Source organism: Lissotriton vulgaris, chromosome 8 (assembly GCF_964263255.1).
Source record: "Lissotriton vulgaris chromosome 8, aLisVul1.2, whole genome shotgun sequence".
Lineage (NCBI taxonomy): Eukaryota > Metazoa > Chordata > Amphibia > Caudata > Salamandridae > Lissotriton > Lissotriton vulgaris.
Genome location: NC_141696.1, coordinates 1,281,858,248 through 1,281,881,844, shown reverse-complemented (window position 1 = coordinate 1,281,881,844; position 23,597 = coordinate 1,281,858,248). Strand labels below are relative to the sequence as shown.

The 23,597-nt window shown below is 47.9% G+C and overlaps 1 protein-coding gene across 2 annotated transcripts in view; it reads left to right on the top strand.

Moving 5' to 3' along the window:
* Nucleotides 1–23,597, top strand: part of IFT88 (intraflagellar transport 88) — a 536,518-nt gene that overhangs the window by 478,077 nt on the left and 34,844 nt on the right. Inside the window, exons 25-26 of one of the 2 annotated variants that reach the window (XM_086935211.1) lie at nt 17,842–17,889; nt 20,760–20,870. In XM_086935211.1, the coding sequence (XP_086791337.1) occupies nt 17,842–17,889; nt 20,760–20,870 (159 nt within the window). The remainder of the gene's footprint in view (nt 1–17,841; nt 17,890–20,759; nt 20,871–23,597) is intronic. The other variant, XM_086935210.1, reaches the window with a different exon arrangement.

The following is a 23,597-nucleotide window of genomic DNA, read 5'->3' as shown; positions in this document are numbered from 1 at the left end:
TAAAACTGCACCACGATATCCCAAACTAGAACATATTGACAAAACTAATTTGTCTTCCTCTGTTGGTTCCAGTCCACCGTAAACACACCATGCATGAGAAATACTAGAGTGAAACGCTCGGCTCCGCATTTAGGTACAGGGCGTTCACGGACCAGGCTTTTAAGTTGAAAATACAGTTTATAAACGTTTACAGCAAGGTACATTTCTCTCTATTTTGAGAAAAAGATCCAGATTCTGACCGTCTCCGCTTTAGGATTGCCACTGTCCTTTGCAGCCTCTTAGCTGTTATTATATACAAATATTTTCAAACTTTTTTTAAACTTTTATTCGGCATGTCAGTGAACTTCAGACGTTGTCAAAGCGACTTCTGTGTGGTTTTCTCCAGAGGTTAGATGTTTCCACAGATCCCTGTGCTCCTTTATTTGTTTTATTGTATTTTATTTGTAGAGTTGTATATAGTGCTAACTTGACCCGAGTGCTTTACATAGATGGGAACATAAGAGTTGCACAAGTTACATATCTGTAGATACAAATAAATAGGAAAGATTTGAATACAAAACAACAACATACAGTTGACCAGAGATGGATTAGATATAAAAAAAATTGTAATGAAGGGGTTAAAAGAGAAAAACAAAGATACACGTAATGGTGTACAAAAAGAGTAGCGGGGTTGAGGAATTGATCCTGTAGCTGGATTAATTCAGGCCCCGCAGACCGGCCACCAACCGGGTAACACCAGGGGCCAGTCACGCCAACCGGGCCAGAACAAAGGTAGTCCCTTTCAAGTCATGTGGCAAACTCTTAATCTGGTTGGGGTCGCGGTATTGCAGGACCAAGGTCTGATTTTGCTCTCCGAGCTGAAGTAAGCTGGTCGTGGAGAGGGCCTGTAGATGGGGACAAAATGGCTACCTCACACTTCCCATCCTTACCGGTAAGATGCAGGCGAGGTTCCCGATGGGGAAGTCCGTCGTGAGGCGTAGATCAGGCTGCCGATCCTTGACAAAGATAGGCGGCATGCGGCATTCCTGCGTAAGATTTTCTCCATGGTCCAAATCCCATAGACCTCTATCATTAAATGGTGGACTGCAGTAGCTCCCAGCCACTTATCATGGGAGGAAGCCAACTTCTGGGTGTTGGATTGCAGGAGGGGCAGTCATGAGGGTGGAAGACAGGAACTCGTTGCTCTCTCCTGTTTTGTTTAGGAATCGCTCGGGGATACAAGGGCAGCAGGATCTCGGTGTTCTCTCCCTGCTTAGTCTGGGGGAAACGTCTCGGGCACCAAGGCAGCTGCTACGGGAAGCGTAGTGAGAGTCCGTCATAGCGGGATGCAGAGTAACAGTGGCAGTGCCCGGAAAGTAGGTGACAGCAATATTCTCCAATAACAAATCAGGCACCCTAGACAGAAGATGCTGGCACTGATATCGCAGAAACGAAGAAGTTTCTAGTCACAGTCATAGCATTAGCCAACCAGCTGAACCCCCAGAAGGATAGTACGCTGGGCGGAGTACCAGTAGGACTTTGAGGTGTATTTTGTGCAACCTCATAGGATAAGCCTCCGCGACAACGCAGTAAGGCAATGGCAGCTTGTACTTTATGAGGGATCTCTTTAGAAGATAATTCGACATAGGGTTCACATTGTGTGGGAAGTTACTTTGGCATCTGAATCTGCTTTCTGTTGTGGAGTGTGGAGTAAATGTTTGTCTCAAACGCCTCACTTGTGTTGAATGTGAAGACCTAGTTAATGTGTCCCGATCACGGAGGGGTGATAGCTGGTCGACTTCCCATATGCAGGCGGCTCAGTTTTTGACATAATTAGCTTGCAGTGGTTTGTTGTTATCCAGTGATCGACTGCTTGGAATCCTTGGCTGATGACAAGGTGGTTGACATATGATTGGGTTTCAAGTTTTAGAATGATTTGCACTCCCATCGGCTTGGTTGTAGCAGTTAAGTTTGAAGGAGATGAGGTCAGGTAAACATGTGCCTATCCGCTACTCTGACATGCCTGCATCCCCCCTGAATGCACCACCCACCCAACAAAGAGAACAGATGCATATTTCTTGCACGCGCACTATGCAGCCCAATTCCATTTCAGATCAGCCTATTTCAATATTAGAGGTTAAAGGTTGCATATTTATTTGCCATGGAACACCAGGGCACCAGGGCTCTGATACGACTGGCAGGCGGGGCAGTGCCACAGTATGTGGCTGCCCTTCAGCATCATCACAAGATGGCATCAGATTGCAATAAATACCCTCAGAACGTACCTTTCCCGTAGGAGAGGGGCCTGCCTAAAAGATAAGCCCTTATGATGCCTGGTCCATGAGCGGGCTACCAGCACACATGTGAGTGCCTGTACTAGTCGTTTGCTGATTTCAGTGGCACCTGAACATCGGTGTGTACCAACATTGACAGACACAGTACAATCATTCTGTTAAAATTGAATTTAAAAAATGACAATACATTTAAGAAGCAAGCCAACAAGGTTATGTACAATTCGACCATTTATATTTTCAGTAAAACTTCAGTTTTTACCCTTGGTGCACTTCTTTCAACATTTGTTCCACATATTTTTCCGCAGTTAGTGAGAACATGTAAATTGGCTTTGTCTGGGTTTTTATTTAATTAAGCCCCAATAAGAATAAAACAACAAGCATTGGCATAGCCAATAGGTCTCGCCTTTGGTTATGCAGCACAATATCCTTCGTGCAACAACTTCAAACACTTATAAGGTTCCAAAGGCGAGACCTATTGGCTATGCCAAAGCTTGTTCTCAAAGGATGTGCAAGGAGAGGTAGAGCGAGCGGTAAGCGAGAGGGCGTTGATTGGCCACCAGTGAGCTCAGTACTGCTATCGGCCCCTGGCCATTGGTCCTCACTCGGTCGCAGAGAATATTGGCAGCCGCGAGACAGATTAGGCATCTCTAAAATAAAACAAAGAAGGAACACTAGGAGGCTCGATAATAAAAGTATATTTCGCCCCGACTGGACCTGTGCACAAAAACAACATTGGATGAAAAGTGCCTGGTGCTTAAAGATTCAGAAGTGATCAATGTGGTTGCATAATGTTACCCTGTCGATGAGTAACATGCATCAGTGTAAAAAGATGGGTGGGAGCGCCACTAGCACATGCAAGACCGGCATGACCAAAGGGAGTGGCCAAAGAACAGCAGCGCGCAAATACCCCTGGATGAAGCCACGCCACAGGAAGACTGCTGCGTTGACTGATTTTGATGTAAACGTTTTTCACAATAAAAAAGTGTTCTTTCAGAAATCATTTTCACCGTCTAGACCTCTTGTTCTCTTCCCCGTGATCCAAATGTATCATGTACAAGTTGAGTCTTGGGTTGTGGCCAAAATGCACCATTTTCCTATTCCTCCAGAGAAATTCAAAGTAGGAGAGCTGGTTCAAGCCTCTAACCTCATGCTCTGGCTGGCATACAAACCCAGCAGAAGGTTTAGACCCATTAGCACCAAACATTAGGACTCAGCTCTAACTGTCCACAAATTCCTACACTGCGCTTATCACCCATCAACAAAGCACCTTCCTTCCTCCCTCCCTCCCTCCCTCCCTCCCACCCTCCTTTCCTTCCTTCCATCCTCCCTCCCTCCCTCCCTCCCTTCCGCTCCCCTCCCTCCCTTCTCTCCCTCCCTTCCCTCCCTTCTCTCCCTCCCTTCCCTCCCCTCCCTCCCTCCCTTCCTTCCTTCCTTCCTTCCCCTCCCTCCCTTCCCCTTCCTTCCTTCATTCCTTCCCTCCCTCCCTCCCTTCCCCTTCCTTCCTTCCTTCCTTCCTTCCCTCCCTCCCTCCCTCCCTCCCTCCCTTCCTTCCTTCCTTCCCCTCCCTCCCTCCCTTCCCCTTCCTTCCTTCATTCCTTCCCTCCCTCCCTCCCTCCCTCCCTCCTTCCCTTCCTTCCTTCCTTCCTTCCCCTCCCTCCCTCCCTTCCCCTTCCTTCCTTCCTTCCTTCCCTCCCTCCCTCCCTCCCTCCCTCCCTCCCTTCCTCCCCCTCCCTCCCTTCCTTCCTTCCTTCCTTCCTTCCTTCCTTCCTTCCTTCCTTCCTTCCTTCCTCCCTCCCTCCCTCCCCTCCTCCCTCCTTTCTTCTTCCTTCCTTCCTTCTCGTCCATGAACCGGAACAACGAATGGCGGGCACTGGCACTCCTTGTATGGCTTTGAGTGACGAGGACAAGGATGAGAGGGAGGTGACGCCCAACAACACTGACCCAAAAGCACCACTACAGGTTGTTGCGTGAAGATGACACCAACTGTAGCCCAGCGAGTGAAGTGACCCGAAGCAGCGAAGGTGTGACCTGTGAGCTCTCTAACAAGCAGGCTTGATTATAAATAGAAATTCACCTGTTCCCATATACGCCTTGTATGATCTGCCCGTGAGCATTAAGCGCATGCATGTGTTTGTGAGTTTGCAGCTCCTCGCACCAAGACCCTGAAGCACACATTTGATGTGAATGTCCACTGAGGGCAGCCAGCCAGGTTCAACGGGTGCTACTCATGTCCTGCCCTTTGATGCCCATTGCCACCCCCTGAAATGCCTCAAATATAGGGGGGGCTGATTAAGGGTGGGGCAGTAGGTCAACCCTGTGATGTCATCCAGTGTCTGAGAAAGCATGCCACTTTCCTTACCCCTGACATTTTGGTGAATCAGACCTCGATGACATTTGCCCATCTTATATTTAGCTACATTGCAATTGGATTATTCAATCTTGCCCTTGCTTTTAAAAAAAGAGAAGGGGTTCGTGTGAAAATAATTGGTCTCAAACTCGCTGAACTTTTTTTATTTTTTACACCCTGGAGCAGGTGTTGTGTAAGAACCCCGCACCGCTTATACGCGTTGACGTGTGCGGTACAAATGTGAAATGAAAAACACTTGTAAAGAAATAAGAATTTTTGAAGCTGCTCAGAAGGACCCCAGAAGGCGAGCGAGTGAGACCGCATTTACAATACGTTCTTGTAGTAAATGTCTCGCCACATGAAAATAATTAGCTCCGGCACTTGTTGCTAATACAGTTCGGGCTCTGTTTGCGTTCCCAAGCCGGCGCGCGGAATGCTTTGTAGAATGGCCAGCATGTAATTATAAATATGTGCACGCGAGCAGTGGGGCCCCGTGAATGAGTGTTACAAACTATTGACACAAAGATTGAAATACGCACCTGCGCGTGGGTATCCTGTCCGTTTATGTCAACAGGGCAGGACTGAAGTCACGCTGCGCTGTACATTCCCATCTGAGCAGCATAAGTAAAGTATTCATTCGAGGCCTGGTTCTGCCATGTGTGCCCTGGTTGCTGGGCCCTGTGTACAGTTCTTCCTGGATTGCAAGCCTGCCTTTCTGACCTGAAGCCCGGCCCGTCCAAGCCCTGTGTTATCATTTTGTTGTGTTTGGCCACCAAACGATTTGTCTTCACAAATTGTGGACACTGCATTCCGATTTTAGAAAAGGCCCCTGTCAAATCGAGTTTATTTAGGTCTTTAGACAGACCACCCGTCGTTTCCGAAACAAAACATAGGCTTAGATCGGGCTGTGGGACAGCCCCTTGCTCATGATTGGATGGCTTTGGTGTCTGTCTCAGTTGCGGTTCATGATTCGATGCTTTGCTCTGTATCCTTGTGATTGTAGGAGCATTTCCGTCTGGTGTTCTGATGGCCGGATTGACTCGAAACAGATCAGTCTCAGCTTAGTTAGTAAATGGTCAAATTGTCTCTGGAGTGACTCTTTATCAGCCGGCTATGGCGCCAACCTACCATGCTGAAATATATATATTACTTTATTGGCAGTTCTAACCAGAGCATTCTATTCCGGTCAGCCGAAGCTACTGGTGGTGTTTTCCTCTCTCTGTAGAAATTGAGGTTGTACCTTTTTTCATCAGGTTTGGTCTTCATTACCTAACAAAGCAAATGCTGTCACTCTCTGGGATAGTTCTCTCCATAGATGAAACGCTGATCACACAATGCCAATCTGGGCCGTGATAAGAATGTACACAAATGTGTAAAAAGCTTGCTATCCACATTTTTAAGGGCCGCCGACGGTGCTTCATGCGGTGTTACCATCTGTGCTCATTTGCTCAATTCAGTGTAGGGCTTTGTAGCAAAATGGTCTCTGCTTTTATTTTTAGGTCGAGCCTAGCGGCAGCACGCATGCACTGCTCGCTCTGCAAGACTGCTGTACTAGAGCATGGGAGAAAAGCTGCGCCCACTCTCCTCCCATATTTCCCATTGGCTTGAGCTATTGTCCTTCATCCTCCTGTAGCAGATGATGCTTCTCCAAAGCTAGGGCTTTAGCATACATTTCCAGATGTCTCTCTCCTACACAGGGCCTTTAGCATACATTTCCAGACATCTGAAAGAGACACGTTAGTGATAGATTCCTTACCTTAGAATATCCCCAGGCGTCAGACTGGATCCGGAAACTTTTGCGTAGCAGTACCCTTGCGCGTCGGTAGGCGTCGTCTGCGGCTCCGCGTCCGTCGTCGGCGCCGTGATGACGTCGTCGGAGTACTCAGCCGCCGCCTCCGCCTGCTGACGTCAGTTCTTCTTTTTTCCGCGCCAGCCAGCGCAGATCTGGAAAAAGCAGTAACCCAGTCAATTTTTGACTAACTTTTTGGTGATCTTTTTAATCCTTTTCGAAGTCTTGCAACTTGACGGTGCCGTAGGGATGCCCGGCTTCAAGCATTGTGAAGATTGCGACCGCACCATGTCGGTCACGGATCCTCACCGCCAGTGCCTGACGTGTTTGGGCGTCGACGACGAGGCCTGCCCCGACTGTCGGGCCCTTTCGAGGAAAGCCAGGCGGCAGCGGTCCCGCAGGCGGCTCGAACTCCGGCAGTCGGCCCCGCGCCGCGTGAGGTCCCGGTCCCACGGGAGGTCGAGGGACAGGTCGCGGGGACGAAGCCGTCACAGCTCCGGGAGTCGGCACCACTCCTCCGGGTCCAAGTCGTCAGGTAAGAAGCACAAGAAGTCGAAGAGGCATCATCGCTCTTCTGACTCCCCCCGACGCTCGCGCGATGCGGCCGGGGGTTCGGGTGACACCGCCCACGCGGCTCCTCGGGAGTCGCGGGCGTCGCGTCCGGCCCCATACCCTCCGGTCCCTGGTCTGAACGCGACGCCGGAGGAGATTGAGCGTTTCCTCATGGCCATGAGGTCCCTTTCTCCTCCGACGGGCTCCGCGGCGCCTCCGGGCCCAGCGGACCCGTCTGGGGGCCCTAGTGGGTCGGGGGCTTCGACCCCGACGCCGTTGGGTGCTTCGGCCCCGACGCCGCCGGCGCCTTCGGGCCCGGCGCCGCAGGGCCCCACGATCCCGACACCGCCGGTGCCCTCGGGCCCGGCGCCACAGGGAACAGCGGCACCGGCGCCGCCGGCGCCTTCGGGCCATGTGCTGCAGGGCGCCGCTGGGCCTTCCTCGGGCTCTGGATCGTCACCGGTGGACCTTACGACCCCCCCGGCGTCGGTCCGTGTGGTGTCACCTCCGGCGCCGTCCTCGGGCGGCGCCGTCCCCGATTACTCCTTTGCTTCGGTTCCGACGTCGGGACGGCGCCTATCGGCGCCGCACCCGACGTCGTTTGGAGATTTTTAATTCTATGAACCGACTTCATACAATTACAACCCTGAATCTCAGGAGAAGGGTGATGAGGAGGATTGGGAGGGGTCTGAGGACCCTCTGACCAAGGAGTGTCAGTCTAATATGGACTGGGCAGGAGACCTTGGGGAGGCCAGTGGCCTGGACACCTCTCCAGACACTGGATTTGTCTCTCCTCCTACCGTGGCTTCGGAGGAGGGGGCTACCTATGGTGTGGTGTTGACGAGGGCTGCCAAGGCCTTGGGCCTTGAGCTCCCCGTCGCGGCCGTGAGGACTAACCTCCTCACAGAGGTCCTTAAGCCGCAGTCATGCTCCATGGAGCCTCTGTTGCCGTTTAATGAGGCCTTGACCGACGTTCTTTTGGGCACTTGGTCCAGGCCCGCTACGGGTTCGCCCGTAGATAGGAACGTGGCCAGACGCCACCGCCCGGCTCCGGGCGACCCATGTTTCCTGTCCTCCCACCCCACCCCCGAGAGTCTGGTCATCCAGGCCTCTAATTCCCAGACCGCATTCCTGACGGCCCCGCCGGACAGGGAATCCAAGAGGTACGAGAATTATGGAAAGAAGATATTCTCCTCCCTTAGTTTGCGACTGCGATCTTCCAACACCGCATGCCTCTTGGGCCGCTACACCCACTCTCTGTGGGAGATGGTGGCGGAAGTGCTGCCAGAGTGCCCGTTGGAGGTACGGGCCAAACTCGGCCAAGCCCTTGTGGAGGGCCGAAACGCAGCCAAGTATTCCATCAGGTGTGGGCTGGATACTACCGACTCGCTGGGCAGAGCGATGGCTACGACAGTGGCGGTGAGACGCCACGCCTGGCTGAGATCCGCCAATTTTTCGGCAGATGTCCAGAACACTCTTATGGACAGGCTGTTCAATGGCCGTCGCCTCTTTGGCGACAAGGCAGACCACGCGCTTGAGCGCTTTAAGGACTCCAGGGCTACGGCCAAGTCCTTGGGCCTCTCGGCCCCGCGCCAGCAAACGGGTGCCTTTCGCTCCTTTCGTGGCCAGGGAAGGGGCGCCCCCACACGTGCCACCAGCCACTCGCCGCAGACTGTCGTCCAGCGCGGCGGCGGACGTGGAAACCGCCGCAGAGGCGGTCGGGGAACCAGGCGGAGTCAGTCCACACCTGCCCCCGCGGCATCCACCTCTAAACCCTCCTAGTCCGTGCCTTTCGGCCCATGTGACGCCAGTGGGAGGCAGGGTTCGCCATCACCACTCTCACTGGCGCACTGTCACTTCGGACAGGTGGGTGCTGCAGATCGTCCGGAGGGGCTACTCCCTCCCCTTCGAGACGACTTCTCAAGCCATGCCACCGCAACACCACCGCGTATCGGGGGATCACTTGCGGCTCCTGCAGGAGGAAGTTTGGCCCTCTTGGCCAAGGGGGCCATCAAGCGCGTTCCTGGGCCAGAAGTAGGACGTGGTTGCTACTCCCACTACTTTCTGGTACCCAAGAAGGGCAAAGGGGGCCTACGCCCTATCTTGGATCTGAGGAACGTCAACGGCTTCCTCCGGAAGGAGAAGTTCAAAATGCTGACTCTGGCTCAGGTCTTAGCTGCCCTAGACCCAGGAGACTGGATGGTAGCGTTGGACTTGCAGGACGCGTATTTCCACATCCCCGTCCTGCCAGCCCACCGGCGTTACCCTCGGTTCACGGTAGGCCACGAGCGCTTTCAGTTTACCGTGCTCCCCTTCGGCCTTACCAGCGCCCCACGGGTGTTCACAAAGGTGATGGCGGTGGTCGCAGCTCATCTGCGCAGGTTGGGGGCCTCAGTCTTCCCCTACCTCGACGACTGGTTGTTGAAGGCGGGCTCGCCCCAGACAGTCGTCAGCCACCTCCAGACTACGGCGGATCTCCTGCACCAGCTGGGATTTTCCATCAATGTGCCGAAGTCACACCTGTGCCCCTCTCGGAAGCTCCTTTTCATCGGAGCGCTTCTCGACTCGGCGCAGTGTCGGGTTTATCTGCCCGAACAGCGGGTTCGGGATATACAGGCTCTGATTCCGATCCGCCGGCCTTTATCCCGAGTTTCGGTCAGGTTGACGCTGCGGCTTCTGGGGCTGATGGCCTCCTGCATCCTTCTGATGCATCGCGCACGGTGGCGGATGCGGGCTCTGCAGTGGGACCTGAAGTTTCAGTGGGCCCAGCATCAGGACAACCTGTCCGACCATGTCCTGATCTCGGAGGGCACTGCGAGTCAGCTGCAGTGGTGGCTCACGGATCACGATTGGGTCAACGGCAGATCCCTCTCCCTTCCCCAACCGGAGCACGTAGTTGTGACGGACGCGTCCCTCCAGCGCTGGGGAGGCCAAATGGGAGAGGCGGAGATCAGAGGCCTCTGGTCTCCGGCGGAGTCCCGGCTCCATATCAACCTGTTGGAGCTGCGGGCGATTCGTCTAGCACTGAAGGCATTCCGCCCGTCTGTCCGAGGGAGTGTAGTGCAGGTGTTCACAGACAACAACACCGCCATGTGGTACTTCAACAAACAGGGCGGGGTGGGGTCGTGGACCCTCTGCCAGGAGGCTCTGCGCCTCTGGCAATGACTGGAACATCAGGGCGTGACTCTGATGGTTCAACACCTGGCAGGTTCTCTGAACGCCAGGGCGGACAAACTCAGCCGACGGTGCTCGATGGATCACGAATGGCGTCTGAACTCGGACGTGGCGCAAGGCCTCTTTCAGCAGTGGGGAGAGCCTTGGTTAGATCTATTCGCCACCGAAGAGAACGCGCAATGTCATCAGTTCTGCGCGTTGGAATTTCCAAGGCGGCACTCGCTCGGAGACGCTTTTCGTCGCGAGTGGAGCTGCGGTCTGTTGTACCCCTTTTCCGCCTATACCACTTCTGCCCAGAGTGCTGAAGAAGATCAAGCGCGACCGGGCACAAGTCATCCTTGTGGCTCCGGACTGGGCACGAAGGTACTGGTATCCCGACCTACTCAGTATGTCAGTCGATCCCCCGGTTCGTCTGCCTCTTCAGGAGGACCTTCTGTCGCAGCAGCAGGGGACGGTCCTCCACCCGAACCTGTCCAGTCTCCACCTCCATGCTTGGAGATTGAGCGGCGACAGTTGAGGCCATTTGACTTGCCTCCTGAAGTCTGTAACATCATTCTGGCAGCCAGGCGTCCCTCCACAAAGTCGGTATACGCCTGCAGGTGGAACAGATTTGTGGCATGGTGCACAGCAAAGGCTCAATGCCCCTCTTTCTGAGGTTCTCCTCTTTCTTCTCTCTCTTGCCCAGCAGGGCTCTGCTCTGGGCACTGTCAAGGGCTATCTTTCAGCTCTTTCAGCCTTTCTGAGGCTGCCTGACCAACCTTCTTTGTTCAAGTCCCCTATCGTTAATCGATTCCTGAAGGGCATCACTCATACGTTTCCTCCTGTTCCCTTCGTGATGCCTCAGTGGGACTTGAACCTGGTTCTTACGTTTCTGATGTGCGCTCCCTTTGAGCCACTTCACAACTGTCCTCTTCGCCTTCTTTCTTTGAAGACTGCCTTCCTGGTAGCCATCACCTCTGCCAGGAGAGTGAGTGAGCTCCAGGCTCTATCTTGTAGGCCTCCTTTCCTTTCAGTCCATCCGGACAAGGTTGTGTTACGGACAAGGCCCTCCTTCCTACCCAAGGTAGTCACAGCCTTCCACATTGGGCAATCCATCACGTTGCCCACCTTTTTTCCGCCTCCGCACCCCTCGAGAGAGGAGGAGAGGCTCCACCGTTTGGACCCAAAACGTGCGCTCTCATTTTATCTGAATCGCACACAACAGTTCCGGGAGGATGATCAACTCTTTGTTGGATACGCGGGCGCTAAGAAAGGGAAAGCGGTGCACAAGCGGACCATCTCCCGGTGGATTATCTTGTGCATCCAGGTGTGTTACTCCTTGGCTAAGAAGGAACCCCCTGTTGGGCTGAGGGCTCATTCCACTCGAGCCACGGCCACTATAACTGCCTTGGGCCGAGGCGTGCCCTTGCAGGACATTTGCCAGGCGGCTACGTGGGCCTCGCTGCACACGTTTGCAAGACACTATTGCCTGGACAGTCAAGTCCGGAGGGACGGCTACTTTGGCCGTTCCGTCCTCCAGGACTTTCTGGTGTGATTATTGGTTCGCAGACCCACCACCACGGGGATGGTATTGCTGGGGTATCTATTCTAAGGTAAGAAATCTATCATTAACGTGTCTCTTTCAGATGCACAAGTTACTACTTGTGTAACGATATATCTGTAAGAGACATTAGTTAGTGATAGATTCCTTACCGACCCACCCATCCTCCCCGTTCTGCGAACCGATATCTAGGGTTTAGGTCATCCCCTTTCAGGGCCCTAGTTTCATGGCACCAGTGTTGGTTTTTGGCATGGCTCTGCGCTTCTGGCGCGGAAAAGCTGTGTCTAAGAACTGACGTCAGCACGCGGATGCAGCGTCTATGTACTCCGACGACGTCATCACGGCGCCCACGATGCCGACGACGGACGCGGAGCCGCAGACGACGCCTACCGACGCGCAAGGGTACTGCTACGCAAAAGTTTCCGGATCAAGTCTGACGCCTGGGGATATTCTAAGGTAAGGAATCTATCACTAACTAATGTCTCTTACAGATATATCGTTACACAAGTAGTAACTTGTGCGTCTCTCTCCTCCTACACAGGGGCTGATTTTTATCGAGGAAGTGCTCTTCAATCCTTATGAAACCCTTCCCTCCTTCTACTCAGAGGAAAGCAGACATTTTGGTAGTGATTCCAATTGTCTGGCTCAAGCTTGGATCCCTGTCCTGCAGGGTCTTATTGTCTAATGTAGCCTGTTGGTGCTTTATGTCAGGAAGTGGATGAGAGCCCTCTAGTGGTGTCCGAGGAGCAGGGGCTTCATCACTAAGGAAGTCTCTCTGCTGAGGTGCATCAGAATATGCCCTAGTAGATGGACTCTTTCATAATTCTGAAGGGTCTCCCATTCAGCCCTCTGTAGGTTCAGGCTACTAGGTCACAGATGCCTCTGCCCTGTGCGGTTGTGCTCATCTAGGGCAGACAGCAGTGGAAGGCCTCTGGTCTGTGTCTGATCAGCGCCTACACATAGGTGTTCCCAAGCTACAGGCTGTCTGTTTTGCCCTGCAGGGCTTTTACCTCTCCTATCTCCGGGTGCAACATCCATATACTGTCAAACCATCACTACTGACTATTACATAAACAAACAGAGCTGTGTGGGATAATGGACCCTATGTTGTAAGGTGATTCACCTGTGGACATGGACGCAGCGACAGGAGTCTTCCCAGTAGAGATTCTACTTGGGGGCTCCATCAGTGTGAGAGTTGATTCTTGGTGGAGTACCATGAGTGGTAGCTACAACCCTAGGAGACAGGAATGATTTTTCAGCATTGGGATTTTCCTTTGGAGATCTCTTCCCGAAGGCCCAAAGCAGGAATTGTCCTCAATATTGTACGATACACCTCCCATCAGATACAGAGTCAGCTGGTCTCATGGACTGCTGTAAGCAATCCCACTGATCCTGCTTCTCTACAAAGGTCCTGTCGGACGTGCAGGAGGTTTTGGGGCAGTTGACTCTGATCACTTCAGACTATGCAAGGAGAATCTGGGACACAGATCTGTGAGCATTCAGCTCCTCTTCCCCTCCCACATACGCCCTACCTGCTCTCATACCAAGATGGTCAGGTCATCCAACCCAATTGCCAGATGCTGTGGGCACACATGTGGAGAATGTGGCATCTGCTATAATCTCTATCTTTTATTAATAAGGTTGCAGACATCATTTTGGCAGTAAGGAAACCTGTCACCAGATCCATCTACTTCGGCCACTGGAACACATTTGCGAAATAGAAGGCATTCATCCTTTTACATCTCTCCCGTTAGAAATGTTGACGTTTTGCTTTGTGCCTTGCACAGCAGGGTCTGGCTGTGGCTACCCGACCACTGTTTTTACATTAGTGTCTTCATGTCTGACTGTTCCCGCCTAATTTGCTACTAGTAGTACAAAAGGGGGTGTGATGGACGGTATAAAGGTATAAAGATTTATTGCACAGTTAATAAAAACTCACAATTATTAAAACAAGCAAATTTGAAGACAATCTCTAGCTAAAGTGTTTGTAATTAAAATAACAGGTGAGTTCTCCTTGATAGTTAAAAACACGTTTTGGTATGCTGTTATCCATTGTAGCGACTGGATGCTAACAGTTTTTTGTATTAAGCAGTGATTCCAGTTGGCCCGGCAGCTGGTTCTTTTAGTCTGTTAGCCACAATGTCAAGAATTTTGTTGTTCTACAGTTTAACTGGGTTTCACCAGGGTTAAAACAAAGCATCACAGCCTGCCTGCAGCTAGTTATTCCCCTCTGAATCCATAGGGGCCGAAGCAGGTAACGTCTTATGTCCAGAAGTTTTGTGCAGATGCAGATTATGTGCGTCAAGTCCTCTTTTCCAGTAGAGCAGAGTCGGCAGCAGTTTGCTGCGTTTTCTCTTTTCCAGGGTGAAGTGAGGCATTATCGGTATGTTGCCAAGACGCATATTGAGAAACTTATTTTTTGTTTTCTGTGTAAGACGGAGCATCTGAATCAATCAAACACTCACACCCAGTCAAAAGATCTGGGTTTAATCCATCACCGTTCTTTAGCCCACTCTGCCACCCCAGTTTAGACATGGCTATATGCAAATCAGTCTGACCCTGTGCCTCATGGGAACAGTCCAGCCCGAACTGCCAAGCCATGTCTTCCCTGGACCGGAAACAAGCTTCCGAGGACCGGTTTCTGGCATTCCAGCCGTCTTTCCGCCCGGCTTGCTTGAATCCAGTGGCGAAGTGAGCAAGGGACTCACGTCTGAGCATACCCTGCCACACTTATGGCGGCCAAAAGGGGGTGTTGATGGACGGAGCATCTGAATCAATCAAACACTCACACCCAGTCAAAAGATCTGGGTTTAATCCATCACCGTTCTTTAGCCCACTCTGTGAGTGTTTGATTGATTCAGATGCTCTGTCCATCACCACCCCCTTTTGTACTGCTTTTGGCCGCCATAAGTGTGGCAGGGTATGCTCAGACGTGAGGGTGAGGGTGGTGTTCTTCTCTGGACCTAAAATGCAAGTTGGTGCCCAAAAGCACTCTTTCGAATTGGGTCATCCTCTGTATAGCAATCTGCTATAGGCTGGACAAGAAAGATCCTCCCGGGGGTATATATGCTCATTCCACCAGGGCCATGGCTGCTTCCAGAGAAGTCTTAATTGCAGATATCTGCCAGGCAACTATGTGGCCGTAGATGCTTATCAGTATTCTTAGGCTCACTGTGACATGTGCTTTACTTGAGCTACTTTGCTTGAGTTCTTTGGTTTCTCAGCACTACTCAGTCCCACCTCCGAGGGAGCTACTGCTTTGGGACTGGTTTGACTCTCTTTAAAACATATACAGCAACTCAAGAGAGCAAGGAAGCATAGTAGGTGATGGACTGCAGTACAAGTACTCAATGGAACCCTTTAGCATTCAACATGATATGGAACTTATCAGAAAGTGAGGTAATACTTTAGGAAGGATAAGTCACAACACACTTTTGAGAGAATCTCTGCTCAGCCAATGGTATCTGTGGCACAAAATCAGACGGTTCCCCAGAGAAATGCATATTACATTCAAGCGCTACCAGACCGATTTCAAGTCAGGAAACCTACACTATAAAACTCCCAAAACAATTTAGAGAGATCTAGAAATATTTATTAAGCAAAAAGACACCAAATTGATCAAAATCAGATAAGGGGAACCAGAGAAAGGTTTGTTAGCATTTTGTTGCAAAATACACCAGCACAAATACTAGACGCCAATCGGAAGTTGGAGTTTGTGGTTGATTGGGACTTAAACATGAATCTAGGTCAACCATGATCAATCGGACATCATGTAAGGCAAGTGGATCACACATGTCAAATTTACTATCGTTTAACTAAGCCTCATTTTTGGATTACAAATCCTCCAGCAACGAAAGGCAAAACGCTGAAGCCAGTTAGGGTTCCTCAAAGTCAGATACATCATCAGTCTCCTGCTAAACCCTTCAGCTTCTGCAGCAAAATTTCAGAGCGTGACAAAGCTAGGTTCTATAGTTGCTAATGCTGTTCGGGAACACTGGAGTAGGTTTGGCACCTTGCCATGATCTATGGTTTTACCTTCACATTTAGTCACTTTTTTAGATTTTGAAATTCAACAGTATGGCAAGGCTGGACATTGAAACAAGGCAGAGTTCCACAAGGTCAGGTGCTATTGCTCCAAGGTCCAATTGAAGTATTTCTCTTCATGGTCAAAGATTGAAGATTAGCTTGGGTTTCTTGCCCACCAAGAGTACATCCTCCACAGTGATACCTCAAAACAATTACCAAGGGCTACGTTTCTCCAGCTGCTGGGAAAGTTCTTCCTGTTCACTCCTGCATCTCTCAGATCGTCAGTGCTGAATTTTAGACACCAAGCATGTCGCCAGCCAGGGCTGCACTTTATTTTCTTTAATTGGTGGAGATGGAAGTTTGCCGAATGTGCCAATTTGTTAACACAAGGAGTCATAGTTGAGGAACAGTCAATAATGAATTCTAAGGCTGTTCATGTTGTCAACTGTTCCTATGACCCTCCCAGATGACTTATTCCTGCTAAGTGGCCACAGGTTTCAACACTCTTACCTTCCTGCGACCGGAGGTCATGCCTCTCTTTTCCAGGAGAAGGAATGCTTAGTTAGTCCCTGGAGCAGGACTGTGAAACATTTATTACAGCAGCTCTAAAGTTACTTTTGCACTATAAGTTATCAAAAATCTACTTTCACCATTGATTAGGCCACTCTACCATTTTCCCAAGCCTAAAGTGTAGCTTTATCTACAAGGTAAAAAACATGTTTTGCAATTATTCACTCCAGGGGCATACTTTTCCCAGTTTTTGTCGTACCCCCACATTTATAAGTTTAGCACCTATGCCTCACAAAGTCAGAAGCAAAAGACACACAATTGGTGGATGAATTGCAGAACAAATCAAAACATTCACCCCCAGTCAAGATATCTGGGTTAAATCCTTCATTCTTTTGCTCACTATGCTACCCCGGTTTAGACCTGGCCATATGCAAATCAGTCTGGACCCTGTGCCTCATGAGAACAGCCAAGCCCAAACTGCCAGAGGCCACTTTAGGCAGACTCATTTTCGAGAATAGGAGGAAGAGGATCAATAGGAAAGAAACCTGCATATTTAGGAGGAAGAGGGTGCTGAGTAAAGAGGAGCAGTGACCGATGAGGGGAGAATATTTTAACACACTTTATGTCTCCAGTTCTAAAAAAAAGACATTTTCTTTGAAGCTTTAACTTTGTTCTTGAAACTCAAAAGCAATCATATTAAGAACAACATACTGAAGTCTGCTGCATTGATGGCACCTGGCTGAGGCTGGTCTTGTTTGTAAAACAGCCAATGTCCACATATGCCTAGTCATATTATAGAAACTATTTGGAGATGAGCCTTCCGTTACTTTTCCTTATGGCTCGCTTTTCAGAAGGGCTCTGTTATTCTCACAGTTTGTAAATTCAGATCTTTACTGGCCTCTACGGGTGATCTTGGAAGCATATTGTGCCTTACATATTCAATATGTGAAAAGGAGCACACCATTTTTGGAAGACAGAGCAAAAAATTCACAGTGAAAAACCAATCAGTGGATGTTATAGTACAACTGACACCGTTACCAACCATTAAAGTGGTTTGTCTTATAGTTACCCCACAAGAATGAAAACTCCTGCAACTCAGTTGCTATTTATTTGACAAAATGGTCTGTACATTGTTTGCGATACTTTGGCACACATTACCTCAAAGGGCATTCAAATTGTATTTGGAGCAAAAACATGCATATTTATTCAATTTTTTCATATCCCTGAATTTATTGGGAATGTGGTGCCTATCGCCATTTTTGGTAATCTGGAAGTTCTGCTCTGAAGTAATTCTGCATTGCATAGTCCAGTCTTTTCTATCTGTATTTCCTTTCCGTTATGGATTTGCGGCAGATGAAGTAAAATTTGATGTATCATCGTTTCTGCATTTCCTTACATTATCCACCAGATTAGAAATGTCATGTAACCATTCATTAACCTAAGCAGTTACCATCCCTGTTAAAGAGCATGGACAATATCACTATATAGATGCAGACTATTTTTTACCTTTGTTGTTTCTTGCCTTTACTGTTAATCTTTCAGTATACATACCTAAAAGTTCGACTCCTTCCGTTGTTTTCTTAACCTTTCTCTCCTTTCTGCATAATCTATATTTCTTCCTTTTGCTCAGCTATCCCTTCGCCTGAAAACAATCATAGTCCTTTGGAACAATTAAAAGGTCAGTGTAAGATTAAGCTGGCGATATATATATATATATATATATATATATATATATATATATATATATATATATATATATATATATATATATATATATATATATATATATATATATATATATATATATATATATATATATATATATATATAATATAAATATATATGTATATATATATATATAATATATATATATCTACATACATATGTGTGTGTATATACATGTGTGTGTGTGTATATATGTGTGTGTATATAAATATATATATGTGTGTGTGTGTGTATGTATATGTGTGTGTGTGTGTGTGTATATATATAGATGTAGGTGTGAATATATATGTGTGCGTATATATCTATCTATAGATAGATAGATATATACAGATAAACACACAATGTATAATTTATATTTCTAATCCAATCCGATTGTGATGAGAGTTCCTTACTTAACCTAGATTTTTTTTAAATAGTTTTTATTTATAAATATTTCTCATAAAGCATGTCTATATTTTCCTGAAATGATAATGCCATCAAAATGTCCTAACCTGTTTTTCAAAATATTCATCTAACTGCAAGAGAAGAGATGTTTAATGATCCACTCTTGTGAGTAAACTGGCTACCGTGGAACTTGTAAAGTCTAGGAATAGAAACACAGGGTGCAACAAATTAAGCATAAAAGTGTCCCTATCACCAATGTTTGACCTGGGTTTAGTATTGGGTAGTTGTAACTGTGATGGGTCATCAACATTATTAGAATCACTGCTGTGCTATAGCATTAAGCCATTTTAAACCCTTGCGAGGTTCCCCTGATAATAATGGTAAAATAACAAAGGTCACAAGAGCTACAAGACTTATCTCGACAACTGAGCTGGTGACTCATCGCGATGTTATAGGCTTTCACCTTGGACCATGGTGTGAATGTAACTGCAGGGCCATAACATGGCTTCCTGTTCTGGCCAAGGTCTTGGAAGAACCAGTTAGTCACCCAGTTACAGGACTATATGGGCAAGTACTGCTGCCTTTCACACAGGTGTTTGGCCAGGTTTTGTTATGCAGTCTTCTTAGGTTAGCTTTTAGAAACAATCCTTCAGTGGATTGATGAGGAGAATGCAACCCGAGGGGCCTGTTTGAGTTTCCTTTGGCACAGTAGACTACTGAATCATTCTTTGTAGGGAGACCACAGTGGCAAATAGCACTTCACCAGTTCTATTTTTATTAAACAACTTTATTGGCCTGTCAATGACAATATTACATAGACAAACAATTACAATACACAGAACCGGGCTAGCGAAAGAAACAATTTCTACAGAGGTCATAAAAGTCAGCACTCATACCTTTATATGGCACAATCAAGCGAATAAATGTGATCAATATGAAACCGGTGTGCACATACATAAACCTCACTACTAAATCATGGCATCAGGACCTACTACGTCTTGAGTTGAAAAAAACAAAATGTCACGAGCCAGTTTTTATTATCTACTTATTTCAGTTGTTTACGGTTCTGTGTTAATTTGAGGTCATTTTTCAGTCAAATGCTAATGACCTGTTTCTCTGCATATGCATATCCAACACACTCAAAATAATTTTGAGATCCTCCAAGAGTGTCTTCTAGCAGTTAAGAAATAGATTTCATCTTGAGATCTCAAGTTAAACAGCTAGAAAATGCAGGTTATTATATGTTGTCTGGCCCTTCAGGGGATTATTTGCCACCTTTGTTGGATCAGTTCCTCCCTATAACTATGAACGTAACAAGATGGGATGCTATTAGATGCAGAGATTACAGTCCCAGGTCAGTGGTCAACACCTTTTTTTCAGTAGACCGCACAGAATGTGACAACTCAATTACACAGACAACAAACTGAAGTTCCTACAAATGTCTTGCTTTTGAACTGCTTCCCCAGACGCTAAACTAGATCCAACAATATTTCTATCTTATCTAGGCACCTGTGCCAATAGGCACTGTCTAACGTCCTGATTGGTATTTTGAAACCTCAGCTGGTAGTGGTTCAGAGGCCCTCTGTTGGACCCACTCACGCCAGGAATTTCTAATGGATACTTCTAGCCACGGATTCCTCACGTTTAGAATATCCCCAGACTGAGCTGGGCAGATCTCGGAAAACAACTTCCAAACAGCCTAACCGATTTTGGTTAGTGCATGGTTTCGCTGCTCAGTGTAAATTGCAACCCAGAAACCAGGTCAAGGTGAAACTGTTGTGGGTTCTCCAAGGGTCAGTCAAGGTGGAATGGCCTATGTAAGCCACCACTGTCTTGTGGGGAATGTATTGCGTCTTGCGTCGTCCTAGAAGGTATATTACAAATCAACATCTGGGGAAAGGTTGGTGCAGTGGAAAGGGACATTTTGTGGATTTAACAAAAGGTTCACTAGACACATTTCAACAGAGAAGCAGAGAAAATGAGCCTGTGCCCCTCTACTAGGGGTTACTTACCTTCAACCATCAATCTCCACAATCCGTGGTAGGAGAAAAGGTAGCCTTCCTCTTCTACATTAAGGAAATGCAGGTAATTATACATCCAGTCCAGCAGAATGTAGCGTTCTGCTGGACGAATAGCAGCGGCACACACAGAACATCTTCAAGGGGTTTGAAGTGTGAGGCTACTGAGCAGACAAAGCACAAGATAGTCTAGAATGTACAAAATGAGGTAGGGTGTAACATAAATATGATGCCTTGAAATATTAAAGATGATCAGAATATGAAAATAGTTTTTCTCTGGAAAGTCATATTTCTGTTATAAACTAGTTAATTTAGACAGAGCCCTTTACTAGTTTCTTTATCTTTAAACAACTTAAACAGTAGATACATTTGTTCCACTGCGTTCTCTCCAATAATTGTTCATCTTTTCTCCTTTTTTCAGATAGTGGACAAAGCAGTAGTGCAAGTGCCAAAGGGGAACGGTTAAGCGCCAAACTAAGATCCCTACCAGGAACCAATGATCCCTATGAAGCTAGCAATAATAAAGAAATAGGTATGTGAATTGTTTTATTTGTTTGTATTAAGTGATGAAAGTATGTAATGCCATTTCTCTTAACCTTTTTTTTTTAATGCAGTATATTGCTCTTTCACCATCTGTGATACTTGCAGAATAAATCGTGGGGAAAATAGATGTTGCTGCAATTTTCAAACAGGATCCATAGTGCAAAAATTGAAGCAAAATGTCTTTGTCCCATTTTATATTTAGTAAAATGACAGAATGGTGCAATGCTTTTATGTTTAATTTCTTTTTGTAACAAAAGACTGTAGAGTCTGAGCTTACAATTTCAGTAATTCACTCAGAAGATTTGGAACCTCTCCGATCAGCTTTGTTATTCTTATTTCCAGTGATTTATTTTCTTATATCCAGCCTTTGCTTGCTTTGCTAAACTTATTGTGAACTTCTTGTAGCTTGCATCGTAAGTGGGGCTAACAAACTAGTGAAGAGGCCAGATAGGATCTTTGCAGCTAATTCCGCCGCAGTGCTGAAGATTCCAATCGCGGGCGTGGTCATGACAGATCCCGGTCTCAGCAAACAAAATGGAGAGGAATAAATAGTGTAGGCGATGTACCGTGGTCACATCATAAGTCCCTTGCTCACTTTGCCACTGGATTCAAGCAAGCCGGGCTGAAGACGGCTGGAATGCCAGAAACCGGTCCTCGGAAGCTTGTTTCCGGTCCAGGGAAGACATGGCTTGGCAGTTCGGGCTGGACTGCTCCCATGAGGCACAGGGTCAGACTGATTTGCATATAGCCATGTCTGAACTGGGGTGGCAGAGTGGGCTAAAGAACGGTGATGGATTAAACCCAGATCTTTTGACTGGGTGTGAGTGTTTGATTGATTCAGATGCTCCGTCCAGCACCACCCCCTTTTGTACCGCTTTTGGCCGCCATAAGTGTGGCAGGGTATGCTCAGACGTGAGTCCCTTGCTCACTTTGCCACTGCATTCAAGCAAGCCGGGCTGAAGACGGCTGGAATGCCAGAAACCGGTCCTCTGAAGCTTGTTTCTGGTCCAGGGAAGACATGGCTTGGCAGTTCGGGCTGGACTGTTCCCATGAGGCACAGGGTCAGACTGATTTGCATATAGCCATGTCTGAACTGGGGTGGCAGAGTGGGCTAAAGAACGGTGATGGATTAAACCCAGATCTTTTGACTGGGTGTGAGTGTTTGATTGATTCAGATGCTCCGTCCATTCCCACCCCCTTTTGTACCACATCATAATGACTGTCACAAACGTATCGCGCCCTCTTTTTACGACTATATGTGTGGTTAAGAAATCAGCAATGTGTATTATATGCGCGTGCAGATAATTGCTTTATAGTGCATATTATCATATATAACCTACAGAGATGTATGATTTTTAGGTTGAGCATTCGAGACCTCTTGTATATACTTTAGTATATACCTATGTTTAAGTTAATGGTTTTGTAACGCACACAGATACTCAAGAGTGTCCCCGCACAAACCCAAGAGACAGCGGAAGGAAAGGGGAAAAATAAGAGCCAAAAACACAAAAACCAGATCATTGAAAAAGGAAGGTTTTTAGCTTCTTCCTAAATTGGGTAGAATTCTGCAGACTACGCAGGTCAAGAGCGAGCGAGTTCCAAGCCATGACCGCCAAGTAGGCCAGAGTGCTACCGCCCTTTCTCTTCAGGCGGAATCTGGGGACAGAAGCCACTAGCATGTTAGAAGAACGCAAATGTCTGCTGGGGGAGTAGACCTGAAAGCGTTTCCTGAGGTAGAGGGGGCCATATTCGTAAAGTGTGGCATGGATAGTTACCATGGATTTATATGTGAACCTTGCCTTCACCGGTAGCCAGTGCAGTTTGCACAGATGTTGCCTGACGCTGGTGTGTTTGTGGTGGTCAAGAAGCAAACGAGCAGCTGCATTTTGGACCACCTGAAGTTCATCAATAAGATTGGCAGAAAGGCCCACGTATAGTGCATTTGCATAATCAATGCGGGAGGTAACAAGTGCTCGAACGACCGTTTCCTTAGCTGTTAAGGGCAGAGGGGGCAGAAATTTCATGGGAAGTTTCAAAATGCCGAAGCAAGTACCAATCATTTTATTAATTTGATTACAGAAATTCAGCTTTTCAACAAATCAGATCCCGTGATTTTTTACCGGAAGTCCATTAGGAGAAGGCCTGGTAGACTCATCAGGCCAGAAGGTGTGCCAAGCGTGGGGAGGAAATTCTCCAAAGAATAACATTTCCGTTTTATCCTCATTGCATTTCAGCTGAGCATGTGTCGGCCAATTAAACACTGCAGCTAAACAGGTTTTAACATGGGCAGTGAATGACTCAGATTTTTTTCAAGTGAACAGGAGCTTGGTGTCATCGGCATACCCAACAACCTTAGGTCCTAGTTCTTCTGCCAACTGAATAAGAGGAGTCATATATAAGTTGAACAAAAGTGGGCTAATTACAGACCCCTGCAGCACAACTCTCAAAAGAACTTGGGGAGTGGACGTGAAGGGAGGGATCCACACTTGTTGGGTTCTACCTTCCAAGAAGGATTTCAGCCATTCACCGGCGGCACCAATAATTCCTAATTCCTTCAGGCGGGCCAGAAGAAGTGAATGGGTAACAGTATCAAAAGTGGCAGAGAGGTCCAACATTACTTTGTCGACTGTGGAGATCAGCCCTAGGACTTGTCTGCTTCCACTTAGGGACTTTTTTTTCTGTTCAACTGCCTCTATTTAACTGTCTTGGTAGTAAA